Below are 21,113 nucleotides of genomic sequence, written 5' to 3'. Positions count from 1 at the left end.
GGGGTAAGAAAAATAATTTAAATTTTATTTTAAAAAAAAATTATTTTTTTATGGATAGTTATACTTTAATCTTTGATTTTTAATTAATATTAATAGTTTATTATTTAATTTTTGTTAAGGTGGAATATTTTATCCATGTGGAATGCCATGTGTCAAAAAAATTTCAAATAAAAGAGAGAGTGTAATACACACACAACTTAGGTGTGTTTCTCAAACTAAAAAGTGATAGTCTAGGTATGAAACTCAAAAAAAAGGGATAGTTTAGGTGTGTTTTTGACACTTATCTCTAAATTCTACTCCATGGATTGTACGTCAAGCACATATAGAAACAACAATGCTAAATCAATATTTTATTGCCACTAAAGATCATTTTTGGTGTATTGAAGGAGAGAGTAACGATACAATCATATGTTAGGGGAGATGAGCTAATGCTTTGGGTGGTTATATCAGGTGCAAATGGTGTGGTACACAGCTATTCAAAATCTCATCTTCGAAAGGACAATTTTTTGGTACATTACATTCAGACCTCTTAAGTGTACTTCTCTAATTATACATTTTACCTCAATGGGAATATTCTTTATCTTTATTTAGTATAGTTTTAGTTGAGCTTAGTTTTTAGCTCGATTTGTTCTCAAATGCATTCTTTAATATTTTTTGTACCCAAGAGGATGATTTGAATTATTTTTTCTCTAGTTTGTCTTGTATAACGACGTAGATATTTGCCTCATTTGATCTTGAGAATAAATAATATTTGAAGGAAAATTCAGAGCTACTTCTTAAAATATCACATGTGTACACAAACATTAAGTTCCAATCAATATTTAAAAGAAGAAAAAAAAACTCATGCAAACACCATCCTTAATGTAAGTGTAACAATAATAATAGTCACGAACTGGTATTGATTTATATGAAATCTTTCTTTGATTGTGTTTTTGTTCTTAGGTAAATGAAATAGTCGAGCACCAACTACCAAAACATTGTCCCACTCAAATTCAACCTCTAGGGCCATAACAACTTTAATCCAAAAAGTGTATGGACGGTTGAATTATGATCTCAATGTTTTGTGGCTCCTAACTTCTACTTCTATTCCAATCTGTGATTTGCATTCACAAACAAGAAATACTTTTTTGAGTTCACTCACCTCCCTTGAGGACTTAACAAGTTTGCCCTATTCCAACACTAACTTTATGTCCCTTTTGGCTCAACCTTTGTTGTCTCACAATTTTCTCCCAAAAACAAGAGTTAAATTTTGAACTCACGTCCTAACTTTTTTCTCTCATTGCGATTTAACATTTGCCTAGCTTCACAACAAATCACCTCTACAATTCAACCACCAAATATCCATGAACTATTACACTAATTTCCGTTAATTCGTTGTGGTTGAATATTACAAGTCTTATGAGTCAAATTTAATTTCCCTCCACCATTAATCATTTGTTGCAAGTACAAACATACTAGTAACAAAACCATTTTACACAATCTCTCATTATATCCTTTTGCCTGCTATTTACACCCTGACTCAACTTGAGCAACACATCTCCAGAAAAGCTTTTTGTTTAGGTCCCGACAACTTGCCAACAGAAAAGTTGTTGCTTAAAGGCTTTATTGAAAGCTTTAAAAGAGTAGGAGAAAGCGATTTCCAATATTATAATATTTTGCATGACTAACGTCAGTATTGTCATTTTATATCAATAAGATTCAAGTCAGGAAATGTTCTTGTTCTTAGATGCTCATCAGGTTCTATAAAACGATGTCACGACTAGTTCCCACTTTTTGTTTGTTTTTTGGGTAAGGTAGTCTCCACTGTTTAATAGAACCTGTCTTTGTTTTACTAAAATAATTTGAAACATCAGGATAAACATCGAAAGGATGTTAGCGCTCTTGTGTAGGCAGGATCATGTCCAAGGAGACATGCCTATACAACAAAAGTTACTCAGTCTTAGCAAGCATGATGTAAGGGAAACACATTTTAGTAAGTCATACATGATGGTGAAAGCTAGTGAAGTGCTGTACCTGTGACGTCAATAACTATAGTTGAACAAAAGCAAACACAATGCCGGTGTTGAACTATGATCAATAGAAAATAGGTTGGTGATCAAATATGCAATCATATGCTCTCAAGCCCACACCCAGAAAATTCCTCCCTCTTCCCCTTTTATCTTGCCTTTACAGCCACGCTAACCTGATTCGAAGGAGCACAAGTAATTTCTATGCTAGAGCCTACAACGAATTTGAATACTTCGAATTTCATTTGTAAGATATGCACCAAATGCATGGTTACACTTTTGGAATCAACCGCCTGGTCTCACAGTTTGTACAATGGCTGTCTAGTTCTATGACATTTTCAATTCATAAACCCGCCTCCTGGTATGGTTGGCAGTCCTTGTGATGAAACTTGACTCTGAGACATTATTTGTGACCTTGCAGGACCTTGCATGTAGGTTTGGTTCATCCCTTGCTGCTGCTGTTGCTGCTGCATTTGCGGAATCTGCTGCTGCTGCTGCATTTGCGGGATCTGCTGCTGCTGCTGCTGCATTTGGTGAATCTGTTGTTGCTGCATTTGGGGAATCTGTGATTGTTGCAACGGAATCTGCTGTTGTTGCTGCAGTTGCATGAGAGGTTGCTGCTGTTGCTGTTGCTGCAGCTGTTGAAGGGGCTGCTGTTGTAGCTGCGTAAGATGCTGCTGTTGCTGTTGCTGCTGCAGCTGTGGATGTTGTGCTTGCAGCTGCTGCTGCTGCTGTTGTTGCTGCTGACTTGGTATCTGTGGCTTAAACACCACCATATCCTGAAGACACAAAAAGGGCATTACACTGAAGGCTCATGCACAGTGAAACCATTCCTAAAATATTTTGTTAAATTGATCATCAATGAAGTGATGCTTAGAGTACATAACATTTCTTACCCCAGGAAAAAGCATTCCAATCAAGCGGCAGGCTTTATCAGAAACAGAGAGAAGCAGTGTCTGCGATGGAAGTTGTATTACTGCACACTGGACAATTTATGGAAAACCACAAGTTTAGTTCATCGAACCAGTTATAGAAAGAGAGCTGTTTCTGGAACAATTAACAAAAATCAGAACAAGATTGATGTAGATCTACAGAGCTGTATTACTAAATATAGCCTGCCCCTCTCCAGAGAAAGTAAATAAATAAATAAATCAAGAAGAGGAAAGTGGGGAGGGAGATTGCACAATGCATTATTGTCAACAGAAGGGTTAGAAAAGAACATGCAAGCCACCTGTGTAGATAGGTCTTCATGAGAATAACAATACAATTTCACCAAAAAAATTCCTGAGATGCATGTTAGTTCTGGTGCAGATTTCAATTGTAAAATAAATTCAGTTCTCATAGTGGATCTTCAATAAATTTGAAGTTGCAGAGATAGATGTTTTAAGCAGTTAAATCTGTATGTTTTGCTTAAAGATGCGGAATAACCAACACATATGAATGTCATATTTTTTCCCCAAATAAAAAAGAGATTAAGTGGCCATAGGAATGTCATCTGAATCATCATTTCTCACAATGATGCAAAAACAAGACTGCTGTACTTGGTAAGATCTTCAGCAAGGTTATCACGGTTTCAGTAAAAAAAATCACCCATCAACCAAACAGAAAGGAAAAAAGTAGTTTTAACTTGTGTAGTAACTTGAGTTCAACTAACGTTTGCAGTAGACTCTCAAATTCTGTAGACAATACAAAATACCCACCTGACACTCTAATCATCAGCAGCTACCTGATGCGTCAAAACTCAAACAGTTCACTATTGATGCGCTAGAATAAGCCTCATTTTTAAACCCACAGGAAAGGGAAAAAAAACTGTGATTCATCTACTCCAAATAAGATAATAACAGCACAGTCGATGACAGGCCTAAACATAATTCACAGACAAATGCCAACTTCCACATGATTTAATACCACAAGGTTACACTATTTCAATGTCTGAAACACCAATTAGTCAAAACTGCTACATTTTCCTCAAATAGCTATTCAATAAATCATATTGTTACTTCATAAGCCTGAAAACTGCAACTTTCAACTTGAGAACTTGATCTCTCCTACATGGCATGGTGTCTCCTTACATGGTTGTTAATGTATGTGATTATCTGATGCCCACTTTTATTTGCTTAATTCTCTCTTCAACCCCTCCGCACGTGCAGGCGTGATCATTTTCGTGGGCCAAATACATGAAAATTCTTAGACAGTGGGTGGCAGTGAGACTCTATTCAACAACCTATGCTTGCTCATATACCATGTTGAAATGTGTTTTTATGAGGTAAAATATTTAGGGGAGGTTTGGTAGCTAGTTAGAGTTATGCGGGGATTATTAGTTAATGTGTAAAAGTTTACCAGATACTTCTTACTTAGTACTTAGGGGTCGTTTGGTAGAGTGTATTGGAGAAAATAATGCTTGCATTAGCTTGATTGTATTATTAGTACCTTGTTTGGTACACTTTTCTAACCTATGCATAACTAATGCTTGTATTAGTAATACACTCTATTGTGTATTGAAGAGTGTATTACTAAAACCATCTATTTCTATGCATTAGAAATGCAATGGGTTCTAATGCATGCATTAACATTATTAAAGACACAATTGCCCTCAAAAACTTTTTTTACATCCTTTCCATTATATTTGTTGAGGGTATTTCTGTAAACGAATATTTTTTCTAAAAAAACTATGTAATGCATAATATTTTTAGTACACCAAACCAAACATTGCATAAAAAAATGTTATCATAACTAATGCAAGCATAACTAATACAAGCGTTACTAATGCAAGCATTACTAATACACTATATTTTGCATTATTCTTATACACTCTACCAAACGACCCCTTAATGTATTAACTTATAAATAACGATTGTCAACATAACACTTTTTACCGTTGAACGGTGGAATTTATTTGGTAATTCAGCTCCCCATCTCGAAAAACTAGCCATTAGAATTTGGGTTTAATGGCTAGTTCTACTGGATGTGAGTGTAACTAGAGTGTGTTCAGCATATAAGTACTCATAGTGGTATACATCATATATATCCATTTCGCTACATAGTTAATCAATTAGACTAATTTACTAACATTAAAATAATCAATGCAACAGATCCATACCAAAAAAGGGAACAGAGATTGGAGCATCAAAGATTGATTGATCTAGTGTATGTTAAGTACAATCGTGCTTTAAAAGTTCGGTATGACTTGCGAGTGTCATTGATCCAATCTCATTGGATAACATTGATCATAGTAATGTGTGGTTGGTTGGGAAGATGGGTTTTAATGTGGAAGCAGAAGATGAATTGGTGTTTGGAGGTGACAACTTGACAAGATGATGTTTCAAGAATGTTGGACATTGAGGACGTGTTGATATATATATATATATTGCACTTTTATTTAGTGAAGCCCACACTAATAGTGTGTTTTATACTGTAACAGGGCTTTAGCGCTTCTCTCTTTTGACGACACTGCCGAGGACATGAGAAAATTGTTGGATATTCAGGGTAGGGTCACCCTCTGACAGACGATCTACTTCTGGATATTGTGTTCTAGTTGAGGGAAATTTGGTGTCTCGGAAAAGTAATAAAAATGTGGTTGGTAGATCTAGTGTAGAAACATAATATCGGGTTATGGCAGTGGCAATAAGTTAACTTATATGGATCAAGCAACTATTGAAGGAGTTGAAATTTGGAAATAAAAAAGGCATGGAATTTGTGTGCAACAATGAAGCTGCACTTCACATTGTATCGAATCTAGTGTTTCACAAGAGGACCAAACACATGCAGATTGATTCTCATTTTGTTAGATAAAAGGTACTTACTCTCAGAAGGTTCGTGCGATAAGTGATCAGCTTGCATATATATATTCACCAAGTCCCTAGCCAATCCTAGAACAAGTTATATATATAAGGAGCTTGGTACATATAATTTGTATGCACCAACTTGAGGAGTGTTAGAATCCTGAGAATATTCTATAGCATGTGTAAATAGTAAGTAGCTTGATTTATTCCTATTATAATTAGATATTGATTTATATTGATTTACTTTCCTTTTTTGGACATGTAAACTTAGCTATTTAAACCTCAATAGCTTGTGAGGATAATGAAGCTGAGTTCCCTCTAAAACTCTTGTTTTCTCACAACATTCTATGATACTTTGCTGGCTCATGAGAAAATTATGTTTCTATCCAAGTTTCAGCCACAAGCACCTTGATTTTTGTCTCTAAAACATCTCATCAAGATTAACAATCTCCTTCGAGCCATTCATAAATGTTGTTTTTTCTACATTTTAGTCTGCACTGCTAGAGGGGAGATTCAACCTGTGACCATATGTCCCATTCTGGTGAGAATTTATTATTCTCATCTTACAATCCACCAAAAACCTCCTTATTGCACTTTTAATATCTTCCTTAAACCTTTTTAATATGATACCATGTCGAAGTGTGTGACCATCTCATTAAAAAGCTTAAACTTGTAGAGAGAGCAAATCTTTTATTTACGTAATTATGTCTTCAGCAATGGTCTTGGACAAGCTTCACCACATGACTTGCCTATTGGGAATGACTTAGGTCCAAAATCCACAATTTTAATGGTATCAAAGACAAAGCCAACCCTATTCTTGGTTACCTAATGTTGAACCCCCACTTTATATTGTCCACGCTTTAAATGTTCAACCCTGGGTACGCATGGGATGTAAAGTGTCTCAATTTCTTGAGAGGATTACTGTCTCCTATATGGTAGTTTTGACAAGCCTTACCTCATGAGTTAGGTTTTTAGCAGGGGTGAATTTAAGAAGGCTCAAGGAGTGTCACGCAACATTGTCGCATCGGAAAAATTTACTAAAGATGTATATATAGTGGGGAAAAAAAACAGATATAAAGGATATATAATGTAAGGTGACACTCCTTAAACCAAAGTTGTAAGTTCAATTAGTTTGGTGCTGAAATTCCACAGGTCATGTGTGTGCTCAATCCTGCCTAGCCTCATTTTAATACATTTTTTATGGTCTTTTTCATTGACCTTTCTCACCAATCAAATTGATTAAAATAATTTAGGAAATCCAATAAATAAAAGTTGTTTAGTGATCATTTGGTGCTTTGTATAAGAAAATATTTGGTACTATTATTTTTAATGAGGTTATTTTGAATACATTTCAAAAAAATAAAACTCATCGAAAAAAAGTTAAAAGAAAAAAATTAATTTAAATCTTTTAAAAAGGTACAGTACTAAATGTGAATTATATTTTATTTATATTTTATTCCTTTTTAAAATATGGTGTTACATTATTTACTTGCCATTTCTCATTTAAAAAGCAGACACCACTGACGAAAATCCTGCGTACACCACTGGGTTTTAGGGTGAGTTAGGTCAAGTCCATTGTCTCTACGGAATCAATTATTCAAATTTAGAATTACTTGAAATAGTTGTTCAATCTATTATATTGTTATTTCAAGATACAAGCCCATACACGGTGGAGATACATATGTGTATCAAAATAAGAGTATGCACCTCAAATCATTCACCATAATCAAGAACGATAAACAATTGGCGACTTGCATGTGTGCAGTTGACATTGCTGCAAGATCGATGCAGTAAACCAATAAAAGAGCTACAAAGAAATCTGGTTTTTCTCTAGCTGCAGAAGCTCGGTCTTTTAACTAAAGAACACTACCATAAACGAGAATAGGGCAGTTCAAATGGATGCAACAAAGATGCAGGCAACCTATAAAAGAACTACAATGAAAAGGGGTTAGTATCTAGCTGCAGAAACTCCATCTTTAAAAGTAAGAACACTTACAAGCTTCTTTTCTTGCAGCTGACTAAGGAATCCATGCTGGTTCATTGCCCGAAAAACTAGAAAATCTGCCTTCCCAACATATTGTCTGATCCAAAACAAAGATGTAATTTTCAGAAAGCCGTAAATTGCACTATGGACGACATAATAAGAATCTGTTTCTAACATGAAAAAGATACACCAAGCAAAATTTTAATTGATCTAAAATGAATTACTTGTTATTCATATGATCCTGGGAAATAAGGCGAACAATTTGCATTGTTGGAGGCCAATTTGCAGCAAGCCTGACAAAAACACAAAGGACAAATCAATTCTAAGTGTTAATACAGTTAAAAAAACACTGCATTATGGAAGTGAAAAGAAGACTAAAGATGCATAACAGAAGAACAAAAAGACAATTTTCCAGAAATGACATCATTTGCTTCAAATACATAAGAGCATCCTCGTTATCATTCCTATGTAGCTTCCACAAATCAAAAGAAGAATCACATTTTGTTTAGGAACTTTTACATCAACTAAAGCCTCTTATAACTGAAAACTAAAATTATGAGTTAGATTCCTTCCACACATTTATAGGCTGCATTATGCCGAATTAGTTACCATAGAGAATTAGATTCCTTCCACACATTAATCCAACATAATGCAATCCGGAGAAAGTGCAACTTTCATCAAGGGAATCACAAGCATCCAACTAATGCTGCCAGCACACCCCAAAAGTTTGTAATATAGCTTAATCCTATTTTTCAAACACTTCAAGATTGGCTAGATCTCATCTGTCTATCCAACGCTAGAGTACATCTGAAAAGAACTCTATTTGTCTGCTACTTACTTCCATTTTTAAGTCTACCGGTGAAGCAATTTCTCATCCAGTATGGTTGCATGCAATGATTGAGGAGATGTTTACTTTACAAGCAAGTGGTAATTGGGAACTTGCCCCTCATCCTTCAGGAAATCTATTGTTCGCTATCGTTGGGTTTATGTAGTCAAAGTTGGTCCAGACGGCCAAATTGATCAGCTAAGTCCCGCCTTCTTGCCAAAGGATATCATCAGATATGTGGCTTGACTGCGGTGATACTCTCTCATGTGACTAAAATAGCATATGTCCGCCTCTTTCTATCCATGATTGTTGTTCTCCATTGTCCAATTGATAAATTGGACATTAAGAATGTTTTTCTCTATGGCGACATTGATGATGAAGTTTATATACAGCAACCACTTGGTTTTGTTGCTGAGGGGATGTCTAGTGGTAGTGCATGTCGATCGCACTGGTCACTCTATGATTTGAAACAATCTCCTCAAGCCTGATTTGGTAAGTGCAACATAGTTATTTAGGAATTTAGCATGACTCGTAGTGAAGCTGATTGTTGTGTTTTATCAACATTCAACTTCAAGTTTGTGTATTTATTTAGTGGTTTATGGTGACAATATAGTTATTACTGACAATGATTGTGATGGTATCACTAGTCTAAACAACATCTCTTTCGGCACTTCCAGACAAATAATTTGGGTAGATTGAAGTTATTTTCTAGGTATTGAGGTCTGTCAGCATAGATTAGGTATTGTTTTCTTTTTTTGATGACAAGAGAAACCCGCAACCGCTACCCTTTGGGTGCGCACCGGGTAAAACCCCTCACTCCTGTGTAATAGCTTGCAAACCACACCGGAGAGGTAATCCGCACTAGGCAAGCCCGGTGCGACGAGCTCGACCAAGAAGGCAAACATCTTGTTTTTGCTAGCAAGGGGTTTCGAAGTTGAAACCTCCAACATAGAAGTCCCAACCCAAACCATTGGGTCATCCCGAAGGGTATTAGGTATTGTTATTTCTCAACAAATATATGCTTCTGAGATTCTTTAAGAAACAAAAACGATGGGTTGTAAACCCCTAGGCACTCCTATGGATCTGAAGTTAAGCTTATGCTAGGACCCATTGACACTCGAGGCTCGAATCCATAAGCAGATCATTGGATACACCAACGTTGATTGGTAGGATCACCTTCTGATAGACATTCTATGTCTGGTTATTGTATTTTACTAGCAAGTAATTTAGTGCCTTGTTAAAGCAAGAAATAGAGTGTTGTCTCTCAATCTAGTCCAGAACATAATATCAAGCAATAGCTATGACAACATGTGAGCTAGTTTGGAGCAAGTGGTTGTTTGAAGGATTGAATTTGAAGAAGTACGGAAATTGAGTGGCATAATCAAGTGGTTCATCAAATTGGTGTCTCATGAGAGGACTAACCATATTGAGATAGATTGTAACTTCATCGGAGAAAAAATCTCTCAGGAGATACTGTTACAAAGTCTTTAAAGTAAAATGATCAGCTTGCATATATTTTCACCAAGTCCCTGGCCCTCGTATTAGTTACATCTGTAACAAGCTCGGTGTAAATAACTTATATGCACCTACTTGAGGAGGGTGTTACACAATCTCTGTATAAAATAGTATCTTGTGTCTCGCATTTATTGGGATATGGATTGTGTCTAAGTTACTTGGACTCGAGTGTCCGATACGGGTGCGGATCTAAAGGTCGGATCCTTCGTGATCTAATTTTTACGATTCGGGGATATGGATCCATGTATGGATACGGGTGTGGGGATTCGCCTAAAAATAATTAGAAATATTTAAAAATAGAGTTATAAAACCTAAATTATGAAATATTATGTGTAGAACTTGAAGAGAATTCTGGAAGGAGATCAAAAAAAAAGAGTGACATAGAAATTTTATATAAAAAAAGGTATTCTATTTCCTTCAATTTCACCTTAACTTTTGTATTGATTATAGAAATCATTTAAATTGTCCAGACTTTCCCCATCAATTTTGGTCAAAGTACCCAAAATTGGTTGACCAAATCGGGCACGGATCCCACACCCACACCCATGTCGTGTCGACACGGGTGCGGTACCAAAAGTGAAGAGTCCAAGCAACTTAGGATTGTGTAATGTATGGATCCCACACCCACACCCATCTTAATTGTATTTTTTCGTGTCTTCACTTCTAGCGCACTCCATTCTTAAGATCATGTCCAATAATTCATGTTCTAAGCTTGTTACATTAACCTCAAAGGTTTTGCAAGCCTTTACCATAACCAGCTTTGTCCATTTTGATAAGGAAATTCTTGATAGAGTTTGAACTATTTGTTGATGAACAGAATTGTCACCATGCCATGGAAGAGAGTGTCATTGTAAGATTGAGATGAATAATCAAATCTTGAGCCATGTGTTGGTACTAAATCCATGATTTGTGGTGAAATTGAAGATAAATTCAATTCATGAGGCAGTTCTCCTTCTCATCAACATTGCAGCTGCTTGGGAAAATGCTCCCCTCTGAGTCAGAAATCATCCGTGTAAGCTCCAGTGCATGGAGCTTAATGGATAGAGGGTCGAGTGTAATCCTTGGAAAAAGAGTGTCGGGTTTAGGAAGGCATGGGTCTTGGGCTATCAATTTAGCCTTCTAGATCTGCTTGTCCTTTTCTCTTCTTTTTAGGCCTGAAGTATAGACGGTATAGTATACCTGGTCCATTTTCTTTGAAGTAGGAAGCCAGTTCTCTATTTAATTCGTCCTGAAATATTATTTGTGATTTGAGGCCCCACCTCTTTGGCAAGTGGCTTTTTTAAAAAGGCTAGTGGCACGTGTTATAGATGTGGCCAGACCTCTCTAGGGATTTGACGTGTGCAAGGCTCAATACACAAACCCCTCCACTAATGGCAATACCTTTGTCGCTGCACTCTGCCTTCCAGACGTGACCCATTACTTTGTGTGGCCATCTGAAATTTCATAACTCCATTCTCCGTCAATCAATTCTAGCTTACTCGAAAAACTTCCAATTGATTTGTTGATACAAATTCTAAGAAAGTGAAGGTGGGTCTTCTTTTCGGTATCTTCATCAATGTCAACAAAGCCGCCACCGCACAAATCACCAAAAACTTTAAAGGAACTTTCTGACCAAGCATGGACTAGAAGTCCAAATACTTTTATCCATCTATAGTCAGATTTTGAATCCTTCATTGCTAACCCTATAACCAGCAAACACAATTCCGGAGATAACCTTCTGCCATTCCAGTATCAATCTTGCACCTTCATTCTAAATGCTTCTTGACAAGAAGGCATTTTGAAAAAGAATTGATTATGCGCAATTGGCGTCACCTACAGGCCGACAGTCACCTTCCATCTGTTTAGAAACCATTTCTGAACAACTTTTTGATTTGGAGATATGTTGAAAGGATCATTAAGTCTCCCAAATAGGCATTGGTAAGAAGATGGACGTTATTTGCTTCAGCCTCTAGACTGATTTTGATTTTGTTTTGGACTGCTACAGCACCATTTGTCTCCATTGAAGGCCAAACCTCTGGATTTGCTACTTCAAAACAAATTACTGCCTGATTATGGGGTTTCCATTATGTCGCTGGTTGTTGTGGTCTCCATAGAAATCTCAGGATTTTGTCTGTAATGTCACACCATCCTCCATTGTCAATAATTTCTAGAATGATTACCAAATGATTTCCTGTCACCCAACCACACCTCAATTTGAACAAGCATACTATAACTGTTAAGATCTGATAAGGTTTGTATAGGTAGGCCTCTATCTTCCTACACCATCTACAGCAAAGACTATCCTTTCCCTGTGAAGCCTCTTTTAAAGCACCACATACCCACCTCAAGTTGCTTTCGTAGATTCTGATCTTGCTAATGAACCTTCTGCTGCGCCTCTAAAGCAAAAACCATCTGACCCGATCTTTGCTAATGTCGATTAATTCAAATGACTTATCTCCGGCTGAGAATAGGCTCTCCCCTCCTTCATGGAGGAGAGAAACTCATCAAAAAAGGACCGAGTCCAATTAGACAAGGTGTTTTTTGAAAATAAGCTCATTTCCCAGATGAGAAAAAATTGAAAAGGGAAATGTGTTATAGAATAATGTCTCAGTTGTAGAAAAAAAGAATTTTATAAAAAAATCTCTCACAAAACAAGTTTCTAAAACTTAATCAGGAATTCCTTGGTGTCTCTACCATTTACTGATCTTGCTATATTTGAGAGATCAAGTGTATCATGACAACAGAGTTCTTTAGGTGTAAGATAAAAGATCTTGCAATTCGAAGATGGAAAAGACAGTAGCATAGCTAAACTTACACTATAAAATACAACTACCAAATCTCCTTACAACTTATGAAAGACAAAAATATAGTCCCTTCACAATCCAACAAAGAATGGGACCGTTGCAACAACAACAGCATACCCATTGAAATCCCACAAGTGGGGTCAGGGGAAAGTAGAATGTACGCAAACTGTACCACTACCTCAAGGAGCTAGAGAGGATGTTTCCGAAAGACCCCCGGCTCAAGTGCAGTAAATCCAAGTACATAGAAGAAGGAGACAGTGAAGAAATATAGCAAGTAACAAGGAAACAGTGCAACGTCTACCAGAAGGGAGCAAAACAACAACAAAACAGTGCGATAATCGAAACACAATAAACAACATAGTAGGATTGTTTATTGTAAGTGGCATTGTGAAATCACTAAATCAAGCATTTATGAAAATGTGAACTTACGATTCAGAAGCTGAGGCGCTCCTATACCCCTGCCACAAATTAGATCACAAGATTTTGTACAGTCAGTAGAGATCCAGCAAACCATTTTACAACATGAAGAGATAATTAGGCAATACTTCATGTCTCAACACAAAAGCTGGATTGCCTTCTTTAAGACACTATCACTTAATGATAACCATTAGAAAAAGATCAAAAAACACAAAAGAACTTGTAATCACTAGAAATTCCGATAAGACAAGTTATAAGCATACCTCTAATCTGGTAATAAATACAGGTTGGCCCTGTCTCTGACCAGATAAGTTTCCCTGCAACATTTTCATTACAAATTATCAGGAGTAGTTCATTAACATCATACAGAAATGTAGCTTCCAGTAGGTAGTTTCTAAAAGAAAACAAGATATGGGAAAACATGAACACAATTGGGATGACGAAAAATTTATACCAAAATAATCCGAGTTCTTGAAAAGAACAGGCAGTAAAAAAAATTGAATAAATACCACTCCAGTTTCTCATTATTGTATATAACTTGCATATTATCACTATTCAAGGGTATATACATATCCTCAGTATAAACTATAAGTTCAAAATTGTGTTCTTACAACCTCAAGTATGATTTTGCTGGTTCTGCGCGAAGTCTCAAACAATTGTTTCTTTCAAAAGTTATAGTATTTGGTTATGCATCAGAATAAGTTCTATCCTCAGCCCGAAACATCAGAGCAACCATTAGTAATTCAGCAATATTATGTTATGGTTCAAGCAAATCAAACTGTAAGGTGCCTTGGGAAAACTCAAAACAGTGCACTCAAAACAGTTCTCAAAGAAAAAGACTACGAAGCATTATAGGCCTGAGCTATCTTTTACCTCACCAAGATAACTATACCAGAGTTAATAAAGCATTAGAGGAAAAAACAAAGCGAAAGAGCCAGCTGAATTCAAAATTATTACCCCTCTCAACTATATGCATATCACTGAATTCAACAAAAGCAAAAACTACATTGCTTATCTGGTAGAACAATTGCTACATGCAAACCCACATGGTTAGTTTTAGCTAACAATTTTGGTCTAGCCCTTAGCATCACAAGATGGCAGGTTTAGGACTTCACTTTGACTGCCACACTGTTCTAAAAGAGTACTCAGATGCAAGCCTAAGTGTAAGCATTCTGCAACATTTACCCGTCAATGTGGAAGCTTAATCAGACTACATTTTGCATGGAAACACTTTTGTTTCAGTTCCTCAAAAATGTAATTTGGAAGCACCAGCATGAAATATACAAATTTAAATCATCCTCATACTTGCCCACCAGTCCACCCACAAAATCAAACTCCATCTTACCTCTTAGTATTGTTCCTTCATTTTCTCTGTAATATTTACATCTGGCACATTAGGTTCATCTTCTAAGACAAACATCTGAAATGAATCAGATAGAAGGAACCCAGCAACTAAACACAAGGTAGCCGCTAGGGGTGAAAAGACAACTAATATTGGAGATAGCTGATTTTCCCTGAACACTAGGAGGCAAGGTTGGAGAGCTTCCAACTACTTGTCTTCCCAGCGAGGCTTGAGACAGGGGGATCCTCTTTCCCCATTTTTATTCATCTTAGCTATGGAAGGAATGAGTAACCTTATTAAAACAACAAAGGGAAAGGGGTGGATCAAGGGGTTCCAAGCAGAACTTTCTAGTTTGGAGATAACTCATCTACAATATGCAGATGACACATTGGTTTTTTGTGAAGCTGAGACAAAACAAATCCTGATTTTGAGGGTTATTTTTGTCATTTTTGAAGCTGTCTCTGGTCTCCACATAAACTGGGGGAAAAGCTTCATCTATCCTATCAATAGTGTGCTTAATACAGAAGTTCTGGCCAGAACACTAGGAGGTAAGGTTGGGGAGCTTCCAACTACTTACCTAGGTATGCCTTTGGGAGCTAAAAGCAAGTCCAAAGGCATATGGAATGGGGTCCTGGAGAAATGTGAAAAGAGACTCACCAACTGGAAGAGTCAGTACTTGTCCTTGGGAGGAAGATTGACTTTAATTAACAGTGTGATGGATGCATTACCCTCTTATATGATGTCAGTCTTTCCTATGCCTGCCAATGTATCTAATAGCATTGATGCTCTTAGAAGAAATTTCTTATGGCAAGGCAGTGAAGATAAGAAGAAGTTTCATCTTGTTAAATGGAAGGAACTGATTGTGAGTAAAAATACAAGAGGCCTAGGCATAAGAAATCTGAGGAAACAAAACCAAAGTCTAATCATGAAGTGGTTGTGGAAGCTTGCAAATGAAGATAACATGCTCTGGAAAGCGGTCATCACAGCAAAATATGGCATGGAAGATAAGTGGATGACTAAAATGATAAGTACTCCATATAAATGCACTGTATGGAGGGTAATTAGAAATCTATGGCCAGTGCTATATCACAGAACCAAGGTAGAAGTGGGAGATGGGTCAAAGACATCCTTCTGGGAGGATAAGTGGAATGGGTCTGTCCCTATGAAACAGTTGCATCCTGAATTGTTCATTTTATGCCAACATCTACAGGCCTCTGTGGCGACAATGTGGACTGGACAAGGATGGAATTTGTTCTTAAGGAGGAACCTTCAGGATTGGGAGATAGACAAAGTGGTAGAATTTCAAGATTCAGTAGGCTCTTTCAGCAACCTCACTGAAAAGGACTTCTTAGTTTGGCAGAATGATACCAAAGGTCAATTCTCAGTAAATTCAATTTATAAGGAACTCAACAAGAATGCTGGACAGGAGACGGAATGGACATGGAAGATCATCAGGAAACCAAAAGTACCCTACAAAGTAAACTGCTTAGAAGCAGTTTTGACTCATGAAAATCTAAAGAAAAGAGGCTATCAGTTGGCTTCTAGATGTACATTATGTGGAGAACATGCTGAGACAATTAACCATCTTTTTTTGCATTGTACATGGACAGAACAATTATGGAGAATGTTCATCTGCCTAAAGGGGATAAGATGGGTGAAACCAGGGAGCATTAAAGGAGTCCTGAGCAGCTGGAATAGAGATGGCAATGCTTCTGACAAGGAGAAGAGATGGAAACTTGTCCCAGCATGTATTTGGTGGACAATCTGGAAAGAGAGAAACAACAGGAGTTTTGAAAATTGGCAGAATAGCTTACAGAAGATCAAGATGGACTGCTTAGCTCTTTTCTATTTTTGGTGTAAACAAGATATATTAACTAGGACAGAAGACATCTTTGATGTGCTAGATTGTTTATAGGCAGCAGTTTAGACTAAGACTATTTTATTCTGTAAGTTGTAACACTTTTGAAGGGGAACTACACTTTTGTTGTAGTATACCTGTGGATATATAGATTAAAGTTACCAGTTTCAAAAAAAAAATAGCTGATTTTCCAGAAAATCTATTTATAATAGAGCATATTTTCATTTCCAAATCCACTTTAAAGATTTTTTTGCCAATTTACAGAATTATCAGGAAATTACTCAAATACCCCTCTTAAATATAACTGCATCTTAATAATCAAATAGTATAGGCAACTGGATATCAAAGTTCAAACACCCCAAAAACATCAAACATTAACAATTGTGAATCCAACACAAAATGAAAGGATGAAACTAGCTGAGATACATTATAGCTGGTGCCCAGAGAAATGGTGCAAATATCGCAGTCAATGGCAACCCACTAGATCCTATCGGGAGCGCATTAAATTCCCCCTTAAATCATAATCACCATATATATGCAATAAACACCTAACAGTTACTACTATCATAAAATAATCTTTGGCATTGTGACTCGGAATGTTATATTGAAATGACTACATTGTTACACCACATAACAGAAGAGAGATAGACAGAAAGTTTGTCAAAAAATCACATGTTAAACTAAGCTTATACTGGCCTCTTAATGGTGAAAAACAAAAAGAAAAAATAGAATCCCATTTTTGTAAGTATCAGATATAGAAATCTCAGAAGATATTGTATGGCCAAATGATTTCGGAATTAGAGACTGATTGATTTAAAGCAAAATAAGAAGTGCCAGCAGAGAACATCAAGAAAATATAATCTATGACATTCTAAGAGAACATATATATAAAATTCCTATTTTATCTGTTGTTCAGAAAATGAAAATTTAAAAGCATGAGTTAGTTTCTATAGGAAGTTAGGAACAGAGTCCGCAGTCCAGTTTCAGCCTTTCTACTGATTAATCGGTCTTACCTCCCAAACTTTGACATATTTTGATTGAGCTGATGGCAATGCAGCAGATGTTTGCTGTTGAGATAGAGGCATGTTAGCTGATGTGCTGTTCACACCAACTGGTTGCATGCCTGGTTGTCCTTGTTGAGACATCCCTGGAGTAGGCATCATTGTGCCAGTTCCGGAAGGCAAACCAGTTGCACCAAGCCCAGTCAGCATATTCTGGTTCATCCCTGTCCCACTTGGCATCATTTGTGTGCCTGGTAGATTACCTTGGCTCATTCCAGGAACTGTTTGACCAGTCATACTAACACCTCTTTGGTTATTATTCAAAGGCTGTGAAATGCTTATGTTTGAATTCCCAGACATACTGGGAGCAGTTGAAGTGAATGAAGAAGGAGCTGAGTTTTGCGTATTCTGTGCACTTCCTGCTAGTGGAACAGCCCCAGTCATTGTTGTCACACCTGATTGCCCAGATGATAATACAGCTTGAGAAGCAGGGACGGAAGATGCCATTCCACTAGATATCATACTTGAAAGCATAGGGGTGCCACCCATAGATTGCAGTCCTATAGAAGTTCCCCCGCCTAGAACTTGGTGTGCCTGAGCAACACCGTTCAAGATTTTGACATTTGCTGCTGCAGCAGCAACTGGACGTAAGGACTGAGTCATACCACTGACTATGGGTTTCATCTCCTGAACATTCTCAGTATGTGATGCCATCTCCTGAGAAACAGAAAGAGGAGAAGAAGCTTGCAAGCTTGGAACCGGTTGAAGAGCAGGACGAACAGACGGAATATGTGAAAATGCAGGTCCAGTCATGGAGGTCACAGTGTTGGGCTCCTGAAAACAAATGTTATAATATCATAGCATCTATGAAATATCTGTGTAGCAAGCAGGTGTACAAGTTGTTGAATCTTACAATTTTTACAGTGGCAGGAGGAATATTTCCAGCGGAAATTGGTGGTCGACTCATAACAGATACATTTGCTGAGAGGTAGATAGAAAAGAAAATCAGTATCCCTCCAACAATATAATTGCAGAGTAATCTAGATATCCCAGCATACTCTATATTAGAAAACAGTAATACACAAGAGTATCTTTTAAAACATTGATCCAGTAATTTTTTTGGACCTGTATTAACTAAAACTGTAATTTTAGAGAGTTCTCAACATTATGTAACATAATTAATCCTCAGATAAGATAAAAAAATGTATAAATGTAAAAGACGCCAAAAGTATCCTCACCATGTGGCCACATTCACACCTCAACCAAATTAGGGAAGAATAGGTGAGGGATAAATTGCAAATTTTAGCAATAGACAGTAGACACTACTGCGGCATTAAGAGTTGAACAGTTCAGCAATTAGTTGTCTATCCAACCGATCGTGCTTGAACTCCAAAAATTGAAACAAATTACACATGAAAAAGATTACACAGAACGAAATTGCACAGTAGAGTGAAACCATTCCCAACATATATCAGGATGAATAAAGTTCAAATAGTGGTTTTACTTGTTTTTCTATGGGTTAAATGTTTTGTCTATTCAACAACTTGACCCTGCCAACTTCAAAATAAAGCGGGGGATATTATTGTTAGTTTTCCTTTATTGCACATTTGGACTTTGTTAGTTGTTAGGTATACTTTCACAGTATAGTAAAGTGTTCCACACTGGACAAGTACAAATATCCTCATTGTAAAGTCTGTTTATAAAGGAATAAAAGTGTGAGAAACTAAAGTCACGCAACTTTCCCCCCCGTGTTCTTTGGTATTAGCGTGAAAACTATTTACTGTGCAACATTCAGCGACTTCAGCGAGAGAGAAACCGTCATCCTGCAGTTATTTCTGGTGACAGCAAAGTTGTCTGCTTCAAAACTATTCTTCATCAGTATTGTGCACAGTGCAATACCAAGCCCACCACAAGTCCATCGGCGTATGATGACCTAGTCCCAGCAAACCCAACCGGCAAAGACCATTACATGCGCGGGTGACAGACCAGAGAATTCCAGCGAGATCAAGCCATATGTCGGTGCCTGTGAGGTTTTTTGGCCATCCTCCAATGACGCACTTTCTTCTGTGATGTTCATCAGGTCATTCTGGCCACCAGAACACCACCTTCAAGCAAACAGCTTCAATTACTGGTGACTCCCAGACTTCCTTCTTTTATCCTTGAGGTCACCTAGCCTGTCTGAGTCCATCTCATGCAGTGTTTTTGAAAGCAAGACGCAAAAAAAGCGGGACCAAAACACTAGTGGTCAATGAAGTGGGTTGAGAACCATGAGGTCTCGGGTTCAAAAATCCAGAAGAAATAAGAACACTAGGATTATTTCTTTCCATTTGTCTTAGCCTTGGTGGACAGAGTTACTTGGTACCTGATGGTGGTGGGAAGTGGCAGTTATCCCGTGGAATTAGTCAAGGTGCACGCAAGCTAGCCCAGACACCACAGTTATCAAAAAAAGACGAGAGAAGTGAAGCACTCACATCAAGTGAAGCGCGTTTTTATTCAATTAAAATAACCAATTATCCAAACTGAAAAATAATCTTTAATACTATTGAAATTGAAGGAAATTTTATAGACTAATCAACTATACAAACTGAATGTATAACTATTTGATACTATTAAAAAAGACAAAGAAAAAACAGAAAAATTATATAAACAAAAAAATAAGATAGCAGCAACTTTCATCTTCAGTCGACAGATTCAGAGAAGAAAAAAAAATCAATTTCTTCCCCACCAGTGAAATTCGAACATTTTCAAAGAAGGAAAAAAACCAGCTTCCAACACCAACCATTGAAATTCGCAGGTCGAAGAGAAGCGAAAAAGACAGCTTCTTTCCCAATGAATTCGAGTTACCAGTTTCAAAAAAAGAAGAAGCAACATCAGCTTCCTAACCTAACCCATTGAAATTCAAAGGAGACGAGAAGAAGTAAAATTACCTCTTTTTTTCGAGATTCTTGAAAAGAAACCAAGGAAGTTCAAGGAAGAGGAGTAGATATCTAGAGAGAACAGCAAAAATGTTCACTTTGCTGAATTTGAAACATTTCTCTCTTTCTTCTTCAAATTTGTGCACAAAGAAGCGATTGTTTCATTGCTTTGCACTTCACAGACCAAGTGTTCACTTCTTTTATGTTGTCTCACCTCACCGACAAGAAGCGATGTACATGTGCTTCTTGTTGCTTTAAGCGATGAAGCACACACTTCTGATAACACTAATCCCAAGTACTTTCTATATCTTGTGATCAACAGATCTACCTTTTCCGGCAATTCCAATCACAATTCCAGCTAGATCTAGTTTTTCCAGCGGCATCTCTAATATTCTCTTTCACTTTGGGGTTCAATTGAAGCCTCTAGTTCACCAAATTGACTGTTCAAATATTTCGACCACTTTCCAACTATTTTTCCGGTAAATCGAAATTTATTCTCCGAAGTACGCACTGAAGCTGCTTTCTTGGGAATCCATTGTGGATATTTGCTAATCCTGTGTTAGAACTCTCTTCAATCCAGTATTATGACACTTGGTTGGATGTTTTTAGTTCCAAAAATAAGAATACGGAAACTAAGCCCCATGATTACTTCGTAACCTTTCATTGGAGGTTCTTACTATTTAG

General features: G+C 37.0%; 1 protein-coding gene across 1 annotated transcript in view; it reads right to left on the bottom strand.

Moving 5' to 3' along the window:
• Window positions 1-1,997: 1,997 nt before the first annotated feature.
• The window catches only part of LOC102582320 (mediator of RNA polymerase II transcription subunit 25-like), a 29,293-nt gene continuing 10,177 nt past the window's right edge, over window positions 1,998-21,113 (bottom strand). The window contains exons 8-15 of the mRNA XM_006354033.2: window positions 18,428-18,495; window positions 17,527-18,348; window positions 13,577-13,630; window positions 13,326-13,354; window positions 7,997-8,065; window positions 7,785-7,869; window positions 2,903-2,989; window positions 1,998-2,785 (exon numbers count right to left, since the gene is read on the bottom strand). Of these exons, the coding sequence (XP_006354095.1) occupies window positions 2,345-2,785; window positions 2,903-2,989; window positions 7,785-7,869; window positions 7,997-8,065; window positions 13,326-13,354; window positions 13,577-13,630; window positions 17,527-18,348; window positions 18,428-18,495 (1,655 nt within the window). The 3' untranslated portion in view covers window positions 1,998-2,344. The remainder of the gene's footprint in view (window positions 2,786-2,902; window positions 2,990-7,784; window positions 7,870-7,996; window positions 8,066-13,325; window positions 13,355-13,576; window positions 13,631-17,526; window positions 18,349-18,427; window positions 18,496-21,113) is intronic.

The sequence above is a fragment of the Solanum tuberosum genome, unplaced genomic scaffold (genome assembly GCF_000226075.1).
Source record: "Solanum tuberosum cultivar DM 1-3 516 R44 unplaced genomic scaffold, SolTub_3.0 scf00166, whole genome shotgun sequence".
NCBI classification, from domain to species: Eukaryota; Viridiplantae; Streptophyta; class Magnoliopsida; order Solanales; family Solanaceae; genus Solanum; species Solanum tuberosum.
This window is presented reverse-complemented; position numbering and strand designations above follow the sequence as displayed.